Source organism: Notothenia rossii, assembly GCF_949606895.1.
Source record: "Notothenia rossii genome assembly, chromosome: 3".
NCBI lineage: Eukaryota > Metazoa > Chordata > Actinopteri > Perciformes > Nototheniidae > Notothenia > Notothenia rossii.
The window spans coordinates 85,380,808-85,405,060 of NC_136901.1; the positions used below are offsets into that span (position 1 = coordinate 85,380,808).

The 24,253-nt window shown below is 39.4% G+C and overlaps 2 protein-coding genes across 8 annotated transcripts in view; both read right to left on the reverse strand.

Moving 5' to 3' along the window:
* Positions 1-24,253, reverse strand: part of lingo2 (leucine rich repeat and Ig domain containing 2) — a 227,487-nt gene that overhangs the window by 101,165 nt on the left and 102,069 nt on the right. Inside the window, exon 1 of one of the 7 annotated variants that reach the window (XM_079669736.1) lies at positions 1,751-1,817. The exons of the other annotated variants lie outside the window; for them this stretch is intronic. The gene's annotated coding sequence lies outside the window, so the exon portion shown is untranslated. Of the gene's footprint in view, positions 1-1,750; positions 1,818-24,253 lie in introns of those variants that run through there. 7 annotated transcript variants of the gene reach the window in all.
* LOC307033070 (zinc finger BED domain-containing protein 5-like) lies at positions 18,288-20,142 on the reverse strand (the record flags this gene model as incomplete). The annotated part of the gene is made up of 2 exons (XM_079671340.1): positions 18,288-18,980; positions 19,078-20,142. The coding sequence occupies 2 exons, from the start codon at positions 20,140-20,142 to the stop codon at positions 18,288-18,290; spliced, it is 1,758 nt and encodes a 585-aa protein (XP_079527466.1).

The window sequence follows — 24,253 nt, forward strand, 5'->3', positions numbered from 1 at the left end:
AGCTGCCTCTGACATGCCTTGTTAGAAATGTCTATCGATAATAAATGAGACTCTACTGCTGTCAGGGCACAATCCTGTAATTGGTGGGCTGGCAGTGTTAACAAAAACAAGAAAACAATGTATAAACCAGCAGAGCATGAACTCTGTGTGAATCTGTGTCTTAAATAGATAACAAAAACATGTGCTTATGGTTACAGTTTCACCAGATTTGACTTGACTCGTACACTGTCTCATCCTGTGTGTTGTTGGCGCCACATGTAGCTCTGTTGTCTTTGTTGGTTCAGTGCTTGTTCTGAAAGTCGTAATATGGCTGCACTTCTGCCACCAAGACACCCTACTGAACCATACATTTATAGCAGCTTTGAAATGATTCTGTTTTGTCGGTGCTCACATGTACCTTTGTAGGGATCCAGACTGACATCATTAGTGCACTAAGTGCTTCAGAGAATGCTGAGCCAATTAACCAGCTGCCTGACTTCTGGCAATGTAGTGAACAAATAAACTCTCCTTCCCACTACCTTGCCTCTGTGTACAGCATCTCATCTCAGTTAAGTGCAATGGAGTATGATTTTAATATTTTATTATGTTTCCGTTGTATTGTGAGATAGAAGCTTGCAATTAATTGCTTATTAAATCAACATTAACCTTATAACACCATTTGCTGCAGAATAAAACCACTGTGGCAGAAGAGGGATATTCTTTATGTTTTTATTTCGCCCCCACGCCATCTCCGTGTGGTCTTGTAAAGAGAGGAGGTGGGTGTAAAGACATCATGAGAAGCATATCTATGAGTTAACTATTTCGATTAACTTAGAAGGGAATTTTGTTCCAACTAAACATCTGTCACTTACTGTAATTGTCTGCTTGTTATTATTAACACGTATAGAGTTTGCTACTTGGCAGTACCTGTATTTGTATATAAACATGTGACATGAGGCTGTCAGTTTTAATTTAATAACTTATCTTAATTACTCAATGTATTGCAGCAAATTATCCAACACAGGTCAATACAAAAATGTTTATGCTCGAAGAGGTTTACTATCCTTTTCAGAAAAACATTTTTAACAAGCATTTTTTTCAGTCCACCAGTGTATTAACCTGTTTTTCACGAAACTGTGTCTCAGGGCTTCTTAACATTTAATAACCTATATGTGTCATAACACAAACTCAGCTGACTGACGATACAAACCATATTCACACTAGAGTTATTTGATTGAAGAAACCCAGGTTTATTTTATATAGATTATAATAAAAACCTTTCCATTAACACACATACTATCCGGTTTGTCCCAAAGTACAGACTCTGGATCTTAATTTGAGAATTCAGTGATGAATAAAGATGAATAAATCTGTACAAAAGAAAGAAAGATTTATCTAAAATCCCCACCTTGTAAAGAGAGCAGGAAACTTCTCATTATTGTACTTTGACCAATTACTCAAAGACATAATTTAACATTTTCATTGCAAACTGTCTTTTTAAACGCACTTACTTGTACTTTATAAAGTTAAAATAAGTACTGGGCTCATAGCTAGATGTAAAGCCATAAAACAGAAAGTGCAGATTAAGCCTCCAGGTCACTAAGTCTGGAGACACTTGGTCAACATTAGAGAGTGGCTACCCAATACTCAAGAAAACCACAAGCTTTACAAAGCGGGAGGTCAAGGTCTCGACATGCGGCTTCCATTTCAATGCTGGACACAACGCACACAGACACACACCAGATAAATCACACGAGATCAGATTACCTACCTGTTCCCCCGTTGACCTTGATAATAACAGCTACTGTTGTTCAACGGCTGAGAATTTAGCGGCATGCTAACAATGCTTCCACTCTCGAGAGTTGTAGTTTCAGCCTTGCATCGCCTTGCTCCTTAAACTTAAGCTCTCCGTAAATTGCTGAATACCAGTCCTTGGAAATAGTGTGTTTTACAATTTAGACTAAAACAGGAACACATTTGTACAAACCCATGAACTAATCCAGCGCACTATGTATCTTATTACGCTGCTCCTGAGGATTGAGGAGATTTCTTTTCCCCATTGAGCACATTAACAGAGAATCAATTTGTCAGCAAGCAATGGAAAGAGGGGGGGGGGGTGTCATGGAGCATGGAATGGAGGTGGAGTTTTGCACTTTGGGTATCAGGTGTCAACTGCACTTTTTCAAGGAGACGGTAATGCCAGCGTGTGGGGCCTACGTGCAAATTAAATGGAGAGACAGAAAAATGCATTATTGATCAGGGTGATGCCAAAGTGTCTCGCTCACAGCACGGGATCAGGTTTAGGTGCAGGGTAATTAATCCACAGGCCTGAATAAAAGTGGAGGAACTGATCTGCACCCACTCCTTCCCCCGTCTGCCTTTTTCTTTGTTCAAATGTCTACTTCATTCAACACAGAGAAAAATAGGTCGCTAGCTCGTAGGCAAAACCGGTGGAAGGCACCACTGGGATAGCTAGAACACACACATGCTGTTTCCTACGCATACATTCTCACACAAACAAAAATAGAAAAGGAGGTGAGAGACGGAGTGATGAGAGATACAAAGAGCACCTGGGCGTTTTTTTCTGTCAAGCTGAGCAGAGCAGGTGTCCATTCGAGTCTTTCTTCTGTAATTACACACTGCAACATGCTATTACCACATGCATTGCGTGCACGTAAATGATATACTAGAAAAATGTTACAGTCATGTTTCAAATTATTTAATCGTTTTACTTATCCTGGGTCCGCCCACAAAATGTGTTATATTTGCCACCGTCTAAAGTAGCTCTAAGGTCAAAACTGTTTTCAGATACATAAAGCTGCTACACTATATAACAAATCCATCACTTTATATTATTCTGATGAAATGATAGTTTCTTTCAGCTCCACAAAGAGTCTTCAAAATCAGTCTTCCTCTTTTTATTAAAACTTCTATTCAATTATCTTAAAGCTAAACTCCATCATTGCATTTTTTTTTTACTTTTTAAAAAGGTTTTAAAATGAACAAAACAGCAAGAACTCACAGGAAGAGATTCACCTGCAGACACAACACAACATATATAAGTAAGAAGTTGTTAGGCGATTGGCTGCGAGGGAGTGCGGTCATCTTTCAACCAGAAGGTTTTGGGTTCGATCCAAGCCCGTGCAGTCAACATGTCGATGTATCCTTGGGCAAAATACTTAACCCTGAGTTGCTCCCGATGGCATGGCCAACGGTGTGTGAGTGTTTGTGAATGTTAGGTCCTAGAGCAAGTGGTACTCTGTATGAATGGGTGAATTGTAAAGACTGGATAAAGCGCTATATAAGTCTATTTACCATTCCTGCAGGTTTCACCAACTCAAATGTAAGACTTTTTAAGACCACTTTGAATATAATTTAAGACCTATTTCACGGCAAGAAAGTATGAAGGAACATTTCTATGAAAGAAGAAATACGTCCCATAATACTTACAAAATAATTGTATTCATGTTGAACATAAGAACGATGACTGAACATAACAGCATAACAGTACACAGAACTGTGTTAGCGTGTTAGACAAAAAGTGTGTATGTGTGTGTGTCTCTGTGTCGGTGTGTGTGTCTCTGTGTATGTGTATGTGTGTGTGTGTGTGTGTGTGTGTGTGTGTGTGGGGGGGTGTGTGTGTGACAAGAGCTATCTTCTGAGCTCTGCTGCCTTGGCTACAATCTTTCGTCGTTGCTGTTGTAGGATTGGTGTTTAACTATGGTATTTAGCGTCCACAACACCTCCGCTTTTAGGGTTGACGTAGACCCAAACGTCCCCCGATGTTGTTGTGGGAGTTGCTGCACTAGCTAACGCTACATTTGCACAAAAAAACGCACATTTATTTTGCAAACGGTGCAGCGGGCTTCAAACACATTCCCCTCCACTGGTTTCAACCAAGCACCAAATATCGATGTTTTCCAACCAAATACGGTTGAACTTACACTTCCCCATATGTATTTGTATCCTAAGTAGATTCGAAGATACCCGAGTTTCTGACTGCCGCTAGCTGAAGCTTGGTTGCTAGCTGGGTGTTCTCCGATAAGGGGCCGGAGGAAACAAAGTTAGTGATTATTGGTTCTATGTTGATTTATTTCAATACAAATTGTTGGGGGGAACTGAAAGGCTATTACCGTATGGTTACTTTGCAGCCCGGACATTTCCCCCAAAACACATTTAGACGGGATCGCAACACATAAGTAGGCTACCTTTCAAATCCGATCATTTTTAAGAGCTTCTAAAATCATATTTAAGACCTTTCTTATTTTTTTTTTATATTTAAGACTTTTTAAGGCCTTAAATTCTGATTATCAAATGTAAGAGTTTTTAAGACTTTTAATCAGTGGCGGCTGGTGGAAAATATTTTTGTTGGGGCTATGGAAATGGTGACCAAACCATACTAGGGCGGTCCGGGGGATCGTCCCCCGTAAGACATTTTTGAGAAATGACACCTTCAATTATGACTTCTGGTGAAGTTAGAGGGGGGGAGTGGGGGGGGGGGGGGGGGGGCCTGGGGGGGACAAATTGAGGCTTAAAAATATGAGCTAATCCATAATCTTCAGTGTGGTTAGCTATGAATCTTCCAAAACTGTGCAACAGTACATATACCCACACAAACTGCAGAACACTGGTGCTTTGGGAACACTCAAATGATTGAATTCCCATTTAAAATCAGGAGACTAAATACGAACATTATGTGTGTGTGTGTGTGTGTGTGTGTGTGTGTGTGTGTGTGTGTGTGTGTGTGTGTGTGTCATACTTGCCAACCCTCCCGATTTTCGCGGGAGACTCCCGAATTTCTCCCGATTTCTGACAAAATCAGATTTACTCACGACTGTTTCCACTCGGATTTTAATACAGCTACCCCATTGTTTGGTTTCCATGGTAGCGCGTCTCTTTAGCAGCGCGCGCAACTCAAAGTCTGAGAGGGTGAGGAGGATGAAAACTGAACAAGAATTGACAACTCGACCCTCTGCTCACTCCTTTCCTGTATACAGGTCCACCCCACACATATTCTCCATGGTGCCACAGGCATTGCCCTTACAACTACAATAAGCATGTAAAGCTCCGGCGATCCACTAGCACCGGAGTCTCCACCTGAGGACGCAGCCATCCTCGACAACTACTGTAGCGTCACCTTGGATACGAGTCTAAACAACTCACAGACACACAGGCCAGGGCGCTGACAGGGCGCCCTTTGAGCATCAGATCTGACGACGCTGATTGGCTGAAATTATGTTTCGGCGGCATAGTTTACAGAAAGCAACAGTCCGCTTGTTGGCTGCTGCTGCTCTGGCTGAGGGCTCCTTTCTTACCGCCCGGACGAGAGAGGGTAATGATACACGCTGCTGCCAGGCAGGAAACATGTGACTTATCAGTAACTTTAGACATCATAAAACAATTTTAAACGAGATTTTATTGTAGATTATACATTTGACTGATACCAACTATATAATATTTACCTTGTTCATTAAAAAAGAAAATATATATATATTTTTTTTAAATATATATTTTTTATTTATTTTTAATTTTTAATGACAATCAAACATGTGGGAAGAGGGGGCCGGCGCCCCTAGCGCCCCTATGGGCCGGCCACCACTGCTTTTAACCCTGATTAAGATCTGCAAAAGGCAAGAGTTTGTTATTTCTTTACACCTAAACTCAAATTTGTACTAGAAAAAAAATTACGTACAAAGCTGATTTCTCTGGCTTCAGAAAGCTGTCATAAATGGAAGAAACTACAGATTTATTTTAAGGCCTATAAATGGTAACCAACCAGATTTTCTATAGCTGACACCCATGTTTTCACTCCATTTGGTGCATTTTCTAAACATTCTGTTTAGGCTGCTGTGCAAGTGACATTGAAATGTGAAAAAAAAAAATCTCAAATAATGCTTGAAAGCAAACGGGATAAAACATAGTCATAGCACTTATTTTGTTCTTTCTTTTAAATACAATTATTTATTAAATTCACTTATAATTGTAATGGCGCTTTCAAATAGAATCATAGAAAGTGTAATTATACCAGTTGACAGATAAATTGAGCATTTGACTGCATGTTTTAGTGTGCAAAGATAGAAATAGATCAACCAGTGTCACTGGGGATGAAGTATTGTCGTTAAGGTAATAGGCTGCCAGTAAATAGGAGGTTTAACACGTCCCCTCAACATCTGCCACGATAATGGCTTCCCTTATCAAAATGGAAAAGAACGAAATAATTATTCCCTCTTTATCTCCAAAACAATTGACAATAAAAACACTTTAGAAAATCTATCGTCAAAGTATTTGTAATTGTTGTCAATCTAAATGAGCGTAAAAGAAAGAAATAACAAAAAACAAACACAACATATCTTAGTTTCCTGTCAGGTAGGAACACCTGTACTTACAGTGATTTATATGGCGACGTTGAGTGATGTCTACCATAGGTGCTGATAATGAGAAATGTATTGCATTGGGATATATTGATACATTTAGGGTTATAATAAAAAAGTTCCCATTTGCAAGTTTTATCTTCATCTAACATCACCACAATATGTGTGGGCTCCCTGTCTGCTTCTGTCTCTTTGAATGCTAATCACCCACATCCACTATCTCTGCCAACCACAGTCTTGTATTTAAAGTCTCTAGTGCATTTACAAAAGAAGACTATTTTCTTTAAGCCATAGTCACGCAAAAAAAAAATCTTTGTTGATCTAATAGGCCCTGTTAACATAATCTCTACCACGTTTTTCAAACACACATAGAGACGGACAGAAGTCACACCAAAGCGTCCACCTATAACACTACCTACATTTATTCCAGGACAACTGATCCATCCATCTTTCAGTATGTCACCCAATTAAAGCTTTTGGGCCATGATGAAATGAACCAATTAAGCGGTGCACTTCTGCTTGGGCAGAGATGCATCTCTTAATGACTGAAATTCGCTAACAAGAATATCACGTCCCTATCGCCTCTCGCCCTCATTATCATAGAGCTATTAGCCATCACTCATATCCACTAGCGCTCGCACTAACACCCAGCGAACATGCGTTCATGCATGTGTTCTGGTGAATCATAATGCACTAACACTTGAGTAACAGATGTTAGATAAAATTAGATGAGCATAAGTTGCATAAAAGACCAAACTTGACCCTGGGAAAAAAAACTAAGTGAAGAAGATGAAAGGCAATTTCACAGTGAGTCACTTGTGTTTTTATGCCCATTCTACATTAAAATACATTAAGTTTGAATCTCACACATCCCAATAAGAACACTCTTGAGTCATGTTTCTAATTATTGCAAATATTAGATTCTCTAATCTTGTTCTGGGTGCCATGACTCATCACACATTGTAATCAATATTATTTACAATGTTGCTTAACAGTAGAACCGCCAACAGGTAAATTGTACCCGCAGCTGTTCTTTGATTGTATGTAACTTTTGTTCAATAACATATTAAAGTCTCCCAGTACGTGACTTTTCCTGAAAGTGTGTTATGTAGCACCCTCTGTTGTTAACAATTGTCAATATGAAGTAAGATTGAAAAAAATCGCCAAAAAAAATGCCATTTATTACCTATATCCGCCAGCGGGTAATATTTACCCCATAGAAAATGCAGCGTAAACATGACATGTTGCTATAGCAACGCCTTTTGTCTATTGCGGTTCCTTATAGATAGAGAGATAGATAGATAGATTGAGAGAGAGAGATAGATAGATATATTGATAGATGGATAGAGAGAGAAATAGACAGATAGATAGTTATAGATAGTGTAACATCTTGGAGAATACAAGATCTTGGATGACTGAGCTCACGTTGAGGACGTAATGCATGTGTGCAGGTTACGTGCCAGTTGAATAAAGATGGACACTCGGAATGAGAAGTAGTCCGCGTCGTCTATTTATGTAGACAATTATATGTTCATAGAACAGAACATTACAGATATATCGATAGAGAGAGATAGAGAGATTTGTACCTAAACAAAACAAAACACAAGTCTAACACCAAGCGTTTAAATCAGCACTCTTAGCGATATTTTAAACTTCATGCTATCTGCACAAACTATATCATATGACAAGCTGAGAGTCCACAGATTCTATTGGTATAAATGTCATCCCTGTGTGATCAAAACTCACTGTTCTGTATGATAAATAAAAGAACATTGTACCTTGAAAATCTATAGCGGGTACATTTTACCCGTTGGCGGTTTTAGGTATACAGCGACCTCTGGTGGTCCTAGTGTTAAATGTAGAATATTTACCATAATTCTATGATTTGGTTTTGCCTGCCATGATAACAGTCAAATAAAATACTTTTTTGAAGTCCTTGCAGTGTTTTACCATGGCATAATGGGTAAGAAAGAACATTAATGGGTTATGGGAATATTGCTGCACATGAGATTGGAAGTAATTTGGCACCAAAAGTTCAGTTTGAGTTCAATCAGTTTGCCAAAGTCAGCTGATATGCCAGCCCAGTCTCACGGCATTTCGTGTTATAGTCATGAAATTAATTTAATCTATTGATTCGTGTTCACCAACACGATTTCCCGATTTTTTTTCGTGTCACACAGCACGATTTTAAAAGCAATGCATTTCTATTGGTAGCATGTTTCGTGTGCACCACGTCTTTTTGTCCGGTCTGGTCTTGGAATACCAGAAGCTGTGTGGTTCATAAAAACATATTCTTACTCAATATCTTACCCTAAGCCTAACCCTATCCCTTTTATTTTAAATTGTATAATGTCTGAGTTTTTTTGCCATCCGCGAGGAACAGAAATGGGGCTCAGAGCCTCAGAATACTGAAATCTGTATTTTTTGTCATATTATTTTTGTTCTAATTTGTTATTATTTGGTGCAGGCACGAAACATGTAGTTACCAATATAAATACATTGCTTCTAAAATCGTTCTGTGTCAGAATACTGAAATCTGTATTTTTTTTAATCTGTTTTTCCTTCTAATTGTTTGTATTGTTATCATTTACATTGCTTTTAAAATTGTGCTGTGCAACACGAAAAAAAGGGGGAAATCGTGTTGGTGAACACAAAATGCCGTGAGACTGTGTTGGATATGCAGAAATGGAAAATGCATAATGTTGCAAGCAGGAATTCAACTCTCCCTTTTAAGAGTGTGGTACACTTCATGTTCTCACCCTCGCATTTCTTCAAAATTCACACTTCCATCTCTTATGTCCACCTCTGTCTGCAACTGATCATGTTGAAAATCCTCCCTTTCTTCTTTTTTGGAATAAAAAAACATCATATCCTCATGATCTATTAAGCAGCTTTTGATCATTTGACTTGTGATACATGAATGTGTCTTTACATCTACTGACAGACAAGATGTCAGGGTTTTATCTTTACACTTCGTAGAACAGCATGTTTGTGGTATTGGCAGTGTTGGGACTAACGCGTTACTGTAACACCGTTATTTTTGGCAGTAACTAGTACTCTAACACATTATTTTTTAAATTCAGTTACCGTTATTACATGGTGCGTTACTCCGTTATTTTTTTTGATATAGTCTCGGCTCCCAGACGTTGGTGAGCGGCGCCAACAGCGAGGCGAACAGAGATGAGAACTGTCCTTAAGTACAGTACTTGAGTAAATGTACTTCGATACTTCCTGTGTCACATGCGGAGAAGCGCTGTGGGCGTGTTTGTGTTTACTAACTAGACCAGGGGTGCCCACACTTTTTTGGCTGGTGAGCTACTTTTGAAATGACCAGCTAACCGAGGTCTACCAACCAAAAATAAAAACCCAAATTGCAAGGGTTGCTGAATAACACGTTTTATTTTTACATGGGATAACTACAATAGGGCTGCAACAAACGACTAATTTGATTATCGATTAATCTATAGATTAATGAAACGATTAATCGACTATTCGGACTACTACTGTGTGCCTTGCACAATTTCTCAAACGCTCTTATTTAGCCATCAACTTTTAGATTTAGTTTGAGGTTGTTTTAGGCATTTGGAAACTAACAATGATGACAATAAAGATGAATACTTGATTCAAAAATACATATATTATTAAATTAACTTAACAAATTGTGAACAAAATTAACATTGCTTTTTATTTGAATTAAATAAATAATATTTCACATCAAAAGAAACAACAATGTTTTAACAAATCTTATTAAATAATCTGATGACAGAACTGGAAACAGAATAGCTGAAACTTTAACAAAATAAATAACTCAGTTACCTCTAATCATTAACCCATGTTTGTATAATGTAGTTAACTCCGTGTGTTGCTGCTAGCATACATAACACCTGACGTGGAAACGTTACTCGTGGATGGGGCTACAGAGCTACTCGAAAGACAGTCGAACCCGGTGCATTCCTCCGTCTGAATGTGGTGCACTTTTGCTAAATGTTTAGACAAATTGCTCGTGTTACCGCCCTTACATGCTAAACACTTTTGGTGACGAGCATTGTCCACCTCAAGACGGGTAACATGTAACCACACCTTGGAGCGCTTCTCTCCACCATCTCCTCCGTGTGTTGCTGCATGTAGCAGCTGCGTGTGTGTAAACTGCCCCGCCCCCTTGCAAACAGACGGGGGAGAGAGAGATCTCTTCTGGATTGGAAAGATAGAAAATACACCGACCATAGACGCATTTGTTTGTCTTTTTGCATGTTAGAAACGAGTTGGCGACACTAAGACTAAGAGATAATGTTTGTGTAGCAATAATACATGACCTTTCTCTTTCTCAACTCGCTACTCGGAGGGAAGTCGCTGTCATATACCTTGTGAACACTCCGATAATGCCTCTCCACGTTACCTTTCTTTGGCAGAGCGACGCTTGCTTTACAAATAAGGCAAATAACCTTTGAATGTGACATCACACAAAAAGATTCTCCCTCCCATTCTGTGTGGAAGTGGTATGTCTTTAGCTTTTTGTTCGTTCCCGCACTCATTTTGTTGTTTGTCTCTCCCGGCACTTGACTGATTTTGTATCGCTTTGCATTCTGTGTTAACAGACTGGAAAGCAATAGGTCGCTTTTTCTGTCAATCAAGTCAACTCCTGAATTAAGTGGCAGGGAGGCCAAAGGAGGAGGGATCAAAACCTGTTTTGTCTATTTTAACGGAGCTGGATTTTTTTTAATTTATGAATGACTCGCGATCTACCAGCATTGCCCCCGCGGTCGACCGGTCGACCGCGGTCGACGTACTGGGCACCTCTGAACTAGACTATCGTGGCGTCGGCGGAGCTCAAGTCGAGTTTCTCCGCCAGGAGATATTCTCACTATTTCACTTTCGTCGAGCACAAAGAAAAGAACGTTTTAGTTAAATGTAAGTTGTGTCTTGGCGGGTCAAAGATCCTATCTACTGTCAAAAACAGAAATTCAAATCTGTTTTAACATCTGCAGAAACAACATGCTGGGACGAAGCTAGTAGCTAAGACCACAGACCCAGACTCATCTGACGCCACTCCACCTCCACCTGAGCAACAGCGGCTGGATTTTAACCGAGGGACTGCTAGCCAGGGAAAAGTTGATAAAGCCATTCCACGGTATGTTGTAGAACACATGCAGGCTATTTCTACTATTTCTATTGCTATTTCTTGATCAACAGATTGTATTATTCTCCAATGCAATAACAGTAGCCTACTGAAATGAAGGCTATATAAGGGCATTAATGGGAGCCCTTTTTTTAAGTAGCCGAACTAATGCGTTACTGTAACCAGTGGCGAGCCGTCAGGACCCTCTAGTCTAGGCCCTCTGTGAGGGCCTAAGATATTCTTCAAAATAATATTTAAAAACATTTAAAAAAAAAAAAAATTATATATTTTTTTGTTGTTATATTTTTCATTAGTTTTACCAAAATAACTTGATTTAATTGTATTTAAAATAACATTTCCAAAGAAATAAATCCTTCGAATCTGCCTATTCAGTTTCTGTTGGAATGTGAAGGGTTAAATGAAAGAAGCTCGTCTCTGCGAGTTACTGTGAAGAGAGGAGCTGTTGGACGTCCAGGCGGTCCAGCTATGAATTCACAGAGGGCCAGTAACTGAACGAGAGAGTAATGTAAAATGACAGTACAATTGACCAATCATATTCCCTCTAAATGGGAGGGTGTTATTATTGCGGACTTTATGACAAGTTCCGCCCACTGTGAAACTTTTCCTGTTTCCATAGCAACACCAACTTCCTGTCAACAGCGTTAACTCGCCTTCAAAATAAAAGCATGCCAAATTACACTTAAGACATACAACTGCAACGAAAGTAACAAACACAATGCAATATCCTTTTCAATTTCAAAGAACACAAATAGGGTTATTTACAGGTGTTGTTTTGTGTGGTAGAGGGTCGCTTTCATTGATGCGTTTTGCACCCCGGGCCGTTGTTTTGATATTCCGCTGAAGTATTCGCTGTGACATAATAACTCGAGGGAAGGGGTGGGGGTCAGAGGGCATAGGTATAACAGTCACGGCTCGCCACTGACTGTAACACATTACTTTTTGGTGTAAGTAATCAGCAAAGTAACTGAGTTACTTTTGAAATGAAGTAACTAGTAATGGTAAACTAGTTACTGGCTTTCAGTAACTAGCACAACACTGGGTATTGGTAATCAAGGGATTGGTAATGTTGTAGAACAAAAGGAGCCTGTTAAACCCCAAAGACCTCTTCGGCGGGTCTTTTTTTCACGACACTGTGTCTCAGGGCTTCTTAATATTAAAAAAACGATCAATGTGTCATACCCTTCTAACGGGAAGAAACTCAGCTAACTGATGATACGAACCATTTTTACCGAAACAAAACACAAGTCTCAAAAGGAGGGTCTAAATGAGCCCTGAGCGAAAACATGCTAACGCACTTAGCACAGAACTCTAGCTATATCGATCAATATACTTATCGGATCTGCACAAACAAGTTTAGCTAACATCCTGAGATTCCACAGATTATAGAAATAAGTATCATCACTGAACGATTAGAACTCGCGACAGGGGAAGCAACTACAGACAAGACACGACAAAGCTTTAGGTAGCAAAACACGGAGATATGCTCACCTTTAGCTGTTATTCTGATCAAAAATTGTGTTCAATGGCATTAAAACGAGAAAAAACGCGGCTGAAGGTTAATCCCTAGGTTAATCCAATGTCTCTGTTACTTTGAAAAAAATATGTTATGGCTCTAGCGGTTAACAAAAATATGTTAATCATCAAAATCAACCAAGGGGGGCCAGATATAGGTCAAATCCACCCAAATGACCCCAGAAGTGGTTTTTCTTTGCTAAATCTTGTTTTGCATCAATCTTGATACAGGGTACTTATTATATGTTATAGTTTGGATTCCTAAAGCTTTTTGTCTACTATCCCATCATTCAAGGGTGGTTTTCTTTTTACTATAAGTAATGTAATGTTTTTGGACGGACACAATAATTTACATTTTTTTACTATGTTCAATCTGAATTTACTTTAAAATAAATCTATATTGATTCTGGCTTTTCTACATCCAACTCACAGGTTTATCATTGCTTTGAGAAAAAAAGATTATTAATGTTCCCCTTTTAGAAGTGTAGTTATGGTCATGTGTCATTTTCGAGCCTGAGACCTGGAAAACAGGCTCGGGGCTTAATAGGTGGCAAAATGCAAAAAACATGTTCTGTCTAAGGTGGTACTTGTTATAGGTTTCTCCAAATTATACAATTGAGTCCTGCTTGTGGTAACACTGTTATGCAGGTGACATGAGGAATCCATACTGCCTGCTAAAATAAACACTTCATTTACTGTTCAATTAAAATTAAGCTGAAATGTACGCATCCAGTATACATTGTTATCTTAATCTCCCTTTGGTTACATTTCTTGAATATTTAAATCATTCATATTGCTACTGCATATGATATTCTCTGCATCTCCATTTGGATACATTTCCTGCATATTCAATGACTGTTGCAACTGTTTACATTTGTTTACTCTGCCTTGACCACAGAAGCACTATATTCTCCATTATTTGCAGAGTATGCATGATGGTCCTATAAATATTATATTACAGAGCGTTGAATGATAGACTTACGATTCAGAATGCGCTGTAAACACATTTCTTTCTACATATGAAAAGGAAATCATAAATTTTTCTTGTTTTTTGTGCAAAACAGAGTGTGTCAAGTTACAGTCGAAACACTCACAAGGTAATAACAATTGCGATGCAGTATGAATCATGGTGGTTGAGTACGTCATGATAAAAAGAGGCAGTGACAATGTTCAAAAATGACCAACACTACACGATAACACTGCTTCATTTGTGACAATAACTGTTGGCTTGCGCTCTTGACATTCATTTGGATCATCCGGGAATCCTAGATGTAGATAATCTGCAGTAACTTTCACGTTTGTAGATCTTATCCACCTTATGACAAGCCGTGGAGATAATGAAAATAATATAATCTGATGTCCTCCATCTCATGCGGTCTGTCTCTTTATGGTTTGGAAATGTCCCACTCTCTTCCTCCCTGAGAAATCAGTCTGCATTGCTAAGATTATAACCCCCCCCCCCCCCCACCATGCTTCTTGTATCTGACCCCCTGGATGTAGCTGCAGGGGGTCGCAGATACTCTCGCCTCTGACATTGACTAGAATAAAGGCATGAAGGGAGACAAGGGTATCTGAGCAGATTGCTTCTCCACTCCTCTTACATTGATTCCTCACTTCAAAAAAGGTGTCTTGGTCGACGCTGATATAAAGCTTACTTAGATTCCCTTTTTAAATAGTTGAATGAATCCTGCAAATTGAAAAAAATAACCTCCCCAGAGATGCAGCTTGAAAGACTCTTTCATAAAATATATGTGTTCCTTTTCGTTTCTCGTCACAAACTAAACAGTCGCATGCCTTTTAGTTCTTTATTCAGTTTCCCGGCAGATGGCAGGTTGGATCAGACACTACACGGCGTACAGGAGGAAATGCTCATCAATCCATCAGGCTCATTTCAATGTTAATGGGCAAAGTGTCGCTTAATTTGTCCCTGATGAGAACGTACTTAAAAACCCTGACATTGAGCTCTCATTACATCAACTGAGAGACATCAGTTTAGGTCACACAATAATGCATCTTGATAGTATCAATCGTTTTTTTTTACCTTCAACCTTCAATGTCATTCTGATTCGGAAGTCTAAATGGAGAGATTAGTAAAAAGCAAAGTGTTTGATTAACAAGTTTCCTGAGCTTTAACTTTTATGTGAGGCATAAATGCGTCCTACAGGTCCCTGGCAAATTTTACTCACATTATTGTCAATAATATTTTTCCTTCCAAACACATGGCTAATGTCCAATGTGCGCACATAGACAAAGTAATCACAGAACACAGGTGCAGTATTACAATGTTATTAAATGTCATTTTAAGGTGTCAACGAGGAGAGGCATTTGACAAAGATGCCTTGGTTTGACCTCAGACCTCAACAAGAAATGCATGAAAAGAGATGGGGGGACATATTGCATAATGTCATTTCCACATTCATGACACATGCGTATACTGCTTTAAATGAATAAAACGCATTGACTATTCATACATTGATACAAGTGCGTGACCTTGACACAATCACTGTTCCAGTAGCCCACCCTAAATTCAATTCTCCTTTTCTTCTATGACTTTGACATTTCACAAGATTACCTGGCATGCATATATTTGTATGTAAACTGCAATAATATGTATTTAATGTTAAGCAAATATTCTGTGAAATGACTGCATATTCATATAATTAGCTCTTAATGAATACATTGATTTCTCTCTCTCTTTTACTTTGGTGCAGTTCACTTCATGAATAGAAATGCTGATTGTTTTCTTTCTGACGCATTTCTGAACGATTCAATCATAATGACAAAACAAGGTCATTAAAATGTCTTCCTTCCCTCCAAGACACAAATGTACGCATTTCACCAGACGAGCTAGAGCGCACATCTCACAAACGCAGCACACATGGAGACAGTCCCGACTTTTGTTCAAGGACATTTCACAAGAGATGGATATATTTTGTATTAAACCTGTGACACTACAATCAGGGGATAATCTCCCTTCCATAAATATCCACTGCCCCTGTGTGATTAATCAAAAACATCGGACATATATATATATCTCATGCAAGCAAAGTGGGGAAGTTACCAAGACCCCTAAGGGTAGAGAAGTTGTTCTTTGTGCTTTGCATATTCAAAAGCAACCAGAAGTTTAGCTAAATAGGGCAGAGCAACAGCTGGCTTTTCACAGCAGAGATTTGAATGAATATTTGATGATTTTATAGTATCTGGGATAACACACACATGCTGTACTTTGGCCGTATGGCATGGTTTTGCCATCACAATAGCTATTGTGTGAGGCAAACAAAGATGTGCACACATTAGCACAAATCTTGGTAGATCTGGTAAACGCCTCGAATGACGTCTGCTCTGAAAGCATATGCCAGTACATCTGGGCTCTAACATCTGACACAACATTCAGTTGAAATTGGGCAACAAACGTTAAATGGTTTTACGTAAAGTGATGCATTTAGTTGCCGTAATGCCTAAGGCGGCATGCATGTTGGCTGGAAACGAAGCTCTGACACAAAGAAAAGTAGCATATTGTCTTTAATGGACGCTAAAGGACCCGACATCTAATACTACACATTTGTGTAAAATGGTTGACCTCTCCACTAAATCCTAATTCCACAATGTGTACCCCAATTTAAAGCATCAGTGATTTGCAGAACCTCTACAGAGAGAGTGAGAGATATTTCGGTTTCTTTACAACGAAGCCTGTTTTCTAATGGATGTGCTGCTACATTAATGCCAATTATCTCGCTCTATGTATCTCGAGGGGTGTACATTCAACACAGTTATATATTTGTTTGTACAATTTTCAATGCAAGCCATTAATCGTAATTGCTGAAGTATTATTTCATCTCGATCATTAATTTGGAAAATTGAAATGTGTTTGGTTTACAGCCATCTGAATGAGCGAGGAGTAATCTGGCAGCAGACCACTTATTTTGTGTTGCATTACAACCGTTGCTTGGGTAACATTTGTTATTATCATCTCATTTTATACAGTGAGTCTGAATTGGTTAATACAAAAATAGTAAAATAAAAGAATAAATACATTAGTAAGTTGTCAAACGTTATAATAACCAGTTTCTTGAAGTTAAGTTTAACAAGTTGGCATGAAAAATATTCATATTGTATCGAAATGTTGACCTTGATTTGTGTGTTGGTCAAAACAAGACAGATCACTCTCATATTTGCCTTTAGTTCTTCCTATTTTCCATTTCCATATTTGTATTTTGTGCCTGTGACATGTTTCCATGCTTTAATGTTCAAAAAGCTCTTTATTTGTATCATACTGCCTGTGCCGCAGCACCTCTTTTCACCCTATGTCTGAAACCAGAGCCCAGCCTGCTCTGATTGGTTAGCTGGCCTGTTATGTTGCGATTGGTCAACCGATTAGAGATGTCCCGCCCCTTAGCGTATCACGTACAATGTGTTGTAGCGCAGGCCAATAGAAGGATGGGTGTTACATTGTGATGTCACTATGTAACGGAAGGAAATAAAGAAGTCCAATTTAAGGCAGGGGGAGAGTTGTGATGCTGTGCCTTTAACATGCAAAGATAACATATTACAGTACCCCCCTTTAAGAAATTGCCCTACCACAATGCAACACAACTCAGGAATACTTAAGTATAAGAGTAAAGCAAAGTTTCAGGCAGTATCAACAGATTCAGATCTTTAAAGTAGTAGATTAACTGCATGTTTTTATTTACATTACGACAGATGATATATGCTGACTACTCTCTGTATCAGCAGAATCATTTTGATGAAGGAACGGACATCTCTCCAGTGCCTCTAGACCAGTGGTTCCCAAACTTTTTGGGCCCAAGGCACACCAAAGGACAAGTAAAAATCTCAAGGCACACCTACCCTAAAATAGCCCTTATAACACGTGTTATCACTCATATCATGTAAAATATCTGTAAATGTGCATACTTATTTACTAATGGCAAATAAAATGTGACAAAGACAACTATATTACTCATGAAATATTTATTAACGAAAATTTTTTTAAATTAATTTATAAATATAAATATATATATATATATATATATATTATATATATATATAATATATATATTATATAATTTATTAAACTTTAGCAAATTAGGCTTCATCAAAGCAGCAACACACTCATTTAAACCAGACAGGTCACAAAATTAAAAATGAGGCAACGGAAACTCAGCAGAAACTCAGCACAGAGAACTGTCAATGCAAGGAAACATGGTCCTGAACTACAAATTATGAATATAACATTTCACCAATCAGCATTGAAACATGTGCTATTTTAAAATGTGCCTATTTACAGATTAATGGGATACATGTGCCTGTCGGGGCGCGCAGATTTTTTTAATCCTCGGTGGCACTGAAGAGAGGGCAACTCGCAAGTCCTGTTCAACAGACAGCCGTGACCTGCTGTTGTTCTTCATATAAGTCAGAGTAGAGAACGCCAGCTCACACAGGTAGGTAGTGGGAAAATGAAGTAGTTGCTCAATCGCGTGGTGGGAGATGCTTGGGTACTCCGATGCAGAAGCCAACCAAAACTGATCCAGTGGGAGCTCACTGAATTTGAGTTTCAGTGTGCGGTCCACACGGAGCTCTGCGCACTCCTCTCTCTCTTTCATGGAGAGCTTCTCTGTGGAGGATTCCTGGTGGAATGGGTCTTGGATCCAGTCATAGTCCTCGATGTCAGCCACACGTGGAAAATACTGCTCAAACCTCTCTTTTAAGGTCTGAAGGTGTTCCGCATACACAGCGCGCTCCTTAGCTGCCTGCGGCGCAGCTGATGTCAGCGGGAACATGTCCATGGAGCCCTGCTCCAAAGCCTCCTGCCACAGGAGAAGTTTGCCCATAAACCCCCGAATCTTATCTGTGGACGATAAAATGTTTTCATTCCTTCCCTGAAGCTTGGCGTTTAACTCGTTCAGATGCCCAAATATGTCTGCGAGGTAAGCCAGCCTGGCGCACCACCTCTTCCACCACCACCTCATCCGCGAGCTTGTCTTTATGTGGGACAGCGTTTTCACCTGAAAACTCCAAAAGCTGTTCCCGAAGCTCATAAAGACGGGATAGGACTTTCCCCCGTGACAGCCAACGTACCTCTGTGTGCAGGATCAGGCTTTGGTGGTCGGCTCCCATCTCGGCGCACAGCTGGGAGAAGAGGCGAGATTTCAGGGGCCTTGATTTTATGTAATTCACCATCTGCACGGCCTGATTCAGCACCTCAGTCAACTCCGGGGGCATGGTTTTGGCAACCAATGCCTCTCGGTGCAGAATGCAGTGGTTTGTCACGATATGTGGGTTTTGTGCCCTCACCTTAGCAATGAATCCTTTTACTCTCCCCGTCATGCTCGCCGCACCATCTGTGCAAAGACCGACGCACATATTCCAGGTCAGACTGTTCTCTTTAAAATAGTCATTAGTTACCCTGAATATTTCCTCTCCCGTGGTGTGGCTTTCCATTTCTTTGCAGAATAAAAATGTCTCTTTGATGGAGTCAGCATCAACATATCTGACGTTTGCCAGAAGTTGGGCAGCCCCACCGATGTCCGTAGATTCATCTATTTGGAGGGAAAATCTGCCGCTCGCCTGCAGTTTCTCTGCCAAATGCTCCTCAATGTCTTCGGACATGTCGTCGATTCTTCTTTTGATCGTATTATCAGACGACGGCACTTTCGATAGCTCATTTGCGGCATCTGGACCCAGCATGACACCTGCAAGTATTTTGCAAGCAGGGAGGATGAGTGTCTCCGCTATTGTGTGAGGCTTCTTCTGCTTTGCAATGAGCTCCGCTAGCATGTAACTCGCCTCCATTGCCTTATCAGACACTTTCACAGAATCCAACAAACGTCCTTGCTGCCTCTGGTTCAGATCCCGCGCTCTTCTGAAGTAGTCCAAGTTACTGTGAACATGGGCGGGATGTTTGGTTTCCAAGTGCCTCTTCAGCTTGCTTGGAACCATGTTAGCATTAGCTAACTTCTCCCGACAGACGACGCACTCGGGCTGAGGATTGTTCACATCCCCGGTCCAAATGAAGCCATAAGACAGATAACTGTCATGGTACTGTCTGCTGACAGTTTTTTTCCTCTTCTCTTTCGGTGGTGGGTTGTCGGCAGTCTCTACACTGGTGGTTGCTGGTTTGCTCTGCACAAGAAAGCGCTCCATTTTCCGGCTTGCTTGTTTCTCAGTTTTAATATTGTCCTTCAGCCTTTGATGTGTCACAGTCTTATAAATCCCACCTGCGCAACTGCGTTAACAGCGGAATACGGGGTTCTGTGAGGATTATTTTTTAAATAATCGTTTTTAGGTATAGAGTTTGCCTCTGTATTATGAAATGTGTGCATACAAAGTACTGATATAGTAAATAAAAAAATAATTATTTTTGTGTAGTTGTATATTGCAATAATAACGTATGTTTGTCACAAAATCCCACGGCACACCTGGACTTGCCTCACGGCACACCAGTGTGCCGCGGCACACCGTTTGGGAACCACTGCTCTAGACAATATGTATGCCCTCTTGTAATGATGGATGCAATTGATTGGGAACTGCCTCCATTGCCATTAAATGGTTTGTAATCAGAGACGTCGGGCTGCGAGTGTATCATCCGCAACCGTGAGGGAGCACTCACCTGTTGTATTGCTCTCTCATTACTCATGCAAATATACATAATGATTACAAATGAATAGTGACACCATGCCTCCCAGTTAATTGGATGTAGAAGTCGGAACCATTATGACCACTTTTTTCTTGCTGCTTTTTTTAAAGAGGGTTCACGGTGAATAAATGGCATGCACAGTTATAGGTAGTTATGTCAATATCCATGATGTATTGACTGTTGGAAAACCAAGCAGAAGACTGGTTGTTGTTTTTTGTTTCACACACCAGGATGCCAACAAGAGTTGTTATGGATGCTCACTGCTTGTTTTTCTTTGAGGTGAGGTCACAAGCGCTGATTGTTCCAGACCTCCTGTGTGGCACCACATGGGGTCTCACTTTCAGAGTGGTAGAAGGAAAACCAAACACAACATATATCTTTGCTGAAACTGTCCTCCCTCAAAAACTATACTTCAAACTGCTTTTAGCTCAATTACAGTTATAAAGCTCCATAATTATCTGAAATGGCAAATAAACACAGGTATTTTCCTTTCGAACAAATGGAACATATATAATACTCTATTATGACTAAGATCTATTATCCATTGGTGCTGAAAAGTGTGTTATCCATGTATAAAGAAAAGGTAACATGTTAATGTTATATGTTGATTTGAAGCATCTCAAAATAAAGGCTAAAAACAAATAATGTTAGAAGTAAGAATTTTAACATCAACCACTGAAATCAGGCCTTTTGCTTCGTGCCTCATCGAGCTTCAAAGCATTACAAAGCGAGTCATTCAGATATATCTGCTGTATAGCTTTTGAGCCCACTTCAACAGGAAGTGACCTACATGCATACTCAAATCATATTTGTAGGTTCGGAGTGGTACAATTGATCAGTGAAATGAACCTTTCCCCTTTCATCTTGCATGATTGACAGAGCCATGTATGCCATTGAACAATTCCGGTGGGTGAACATTTTAAAAATAAAGAAAACCTATTTGGTATATTTGTAGTATGCGACTATGGATTTGAAAAAGGTAGAAAGAAAACTCTTATATATATCTTCAAATTAAATGCTTTTGATCTCCTCCCTTTGAAATCCATACAGTTAACATGAGTAGACAAAGTCCTTTAATCTTTACTGCATCCTGCTTTCAATGGCTTTATTCAAACGACAATGAGGTTTTGTGCTTTGGCTTCCTCCAAATGTGGATTTTAAATCTCAGTTATATGGACACACAGCATCTAGAAAGAAAAAAAAATCAAAGGGATCCATCACTGACCCCAATCTTCGAGGGCTACTTCATAATTCAGTTTGATCTGAATACATTTTTTTCGCCTTTCGCAGCAAGCCCCACTGATTTGGACAGAATCTCAGTCAGTATTAATGAGAAGTGGAAGACTGAAAGCCATTCAGACTTTCCACACAATATAAATTATTTTTGCAGGCTATTTATGCTAGTTTATGTGCCTTTTAAATGTATGATGAACACAGAAAAAAAGCAGTTTGCCTCAAATTAGAAATAAGTTTGTTCAAATACTTCATGAATCTTTTATAAGCAAATAAGCCATGCAGAGTTTAGCAACAGGGGTTGTGGAGTATTTGCCTAAGCTGGCTATGTATGGACGGACTGTTTCACCTTTTGTTATTTACTGTATGAATTAACTCATGAATCATTCACAAAGCATCTATGAAGGTGCAGGACCAACACATAAATAAATAATCCCGCCGTTGCCTTTGGGTAAGGGGGTCTTGCTGTTTGTGAAATTTGCTTTTTTTGGTCCTCTTTTTCACAAAATAGGAAAACAACTGAAATCCTTATGACAGACAGATACAAAAATTAGTGCATGCTGTTTTTCTAACTCTGTCTCGACGCACCTTGCCAAGAGTGAGTTGGATGCTAAAGGTGTGCAGAAATGATCATTACTAACTAGAAAGTTCTGCCTCAAATACCATGGCAACTGAAGGCAAATGCGACAGTGAGATGTGTTCCAGTAGCTGGCAAACTCAAAAGCACAGCCCTTCAAGGACTTGGAACACACACACACACACACACACACACACACACACACACACACACACACACACACACACACACACACACACACACACACACACACACACACACACACACACACACACACACACACACACACACACACACACACACACACACACACACACACACTTGTCCAATAGAGTGGAGCTGATAGCTGTTCCATGTTCAGGGAGTATAACTCTTGTCAATGAAGCCCATTTCCATTTGCAGGCAACTCAATGCCATCCAATAGTCGCTATTCTGGAGAGTTATCCAAGCTAAAATGACAATCTGACAAAATGGGGGAAGGACTTTCTCTGAAATTTAGAAAATATAGGACTGATGAAGGTTACTTTTATCCAATGTTAAGAGAGTACATCATCAGACTGTGACCCATGAAGGTGAATGTATACTGACTGACAACGGTTTTGGAAACACAAAAGCTTTCAGGGCAAACATGATCGATGAAACCAGCCCAGTATCTCTCTGTTAAATTGCTCAATTAAAAAGATAATCTTACAGCAAATCTAGAAACGTATTCTGGCGACATTAGGGTGCTTACACACATGCAAGACACAGGAAGCGGCGAGTTATTCGATATTTTTCATGGATCCAAGCGAACAAGGAGAAACTAGGATCAGAGGTAAGAATATGCAAAATGGCACCATGCTGTGCAAAAAAAGGCAAAAGAAAGTCTAGTGTTATACAGATAACCGACAAAAATAGCACTTGTGTTGATTCCCACAGAGAACACTAAAGAACAGAACACTGCTAATTGCCCAGTCAAAGCTGGATATGTAACACTTTAATAATAGAAATACTTTGTAAGATAGCTGTTGGGATTTGTAAATCATACAAAAACTGTAAAAATAGGAAAACTATGTCGCAGTTAACATTAACAAAGCAGGCCCCAAACTGTACATGTGTTATATTTTAAGCATGCTTTTGAAAATATAGTCATCACATTGTAATTGACTTCAATTCAAGTAATGCTAATGTTTTAGAATATATTGATGCATCCTTTGTAAAGAAGCATGTTTTAACCTCACAGCAGAGGGAAACCTCTTAATATGAATATTGCATAATAATACAGATAAAGTTAACCTTCATATGACCCCGTTTGATTTACTGTGTATAGTAACCAGTTAATAGAGACCTTGAACTAATGACTGCATCATATATTCCAAAGCCATATGGAAGACAGCATTTTCAATCCATCAGATGTTAATGAGATTTTGCCAAACCCATGTAGCTTGTCTTCCATGTATGAATTGTGTGATGATCTGTTTTGACACGTACCACCATGCTGCATGACAGAAGTGTCAAGGCAGCACCTCAACGGGAACAAGTTGACATGACTATCAGGGACTGTGATTTAGTATTTTGCATATCAGTATGAGCACATCATTGAATACTTAAATCAAATCAGTAAAGTTAATAGAAAATACATTTGATTTTTGTGTTTAAATATCCCATTCAGCAAATATCTGTCTGTTGACGACATAAAAAAAACATCTTAATTCAATTAATAATATAACATAATTTATATTTTTCGAGTTCACATTCGGATTCATTCCACTTGAAGAGAGGTGGAGTGAACTTGGACGTCCTCCCACAGGTAGATCACCGCTAACTCC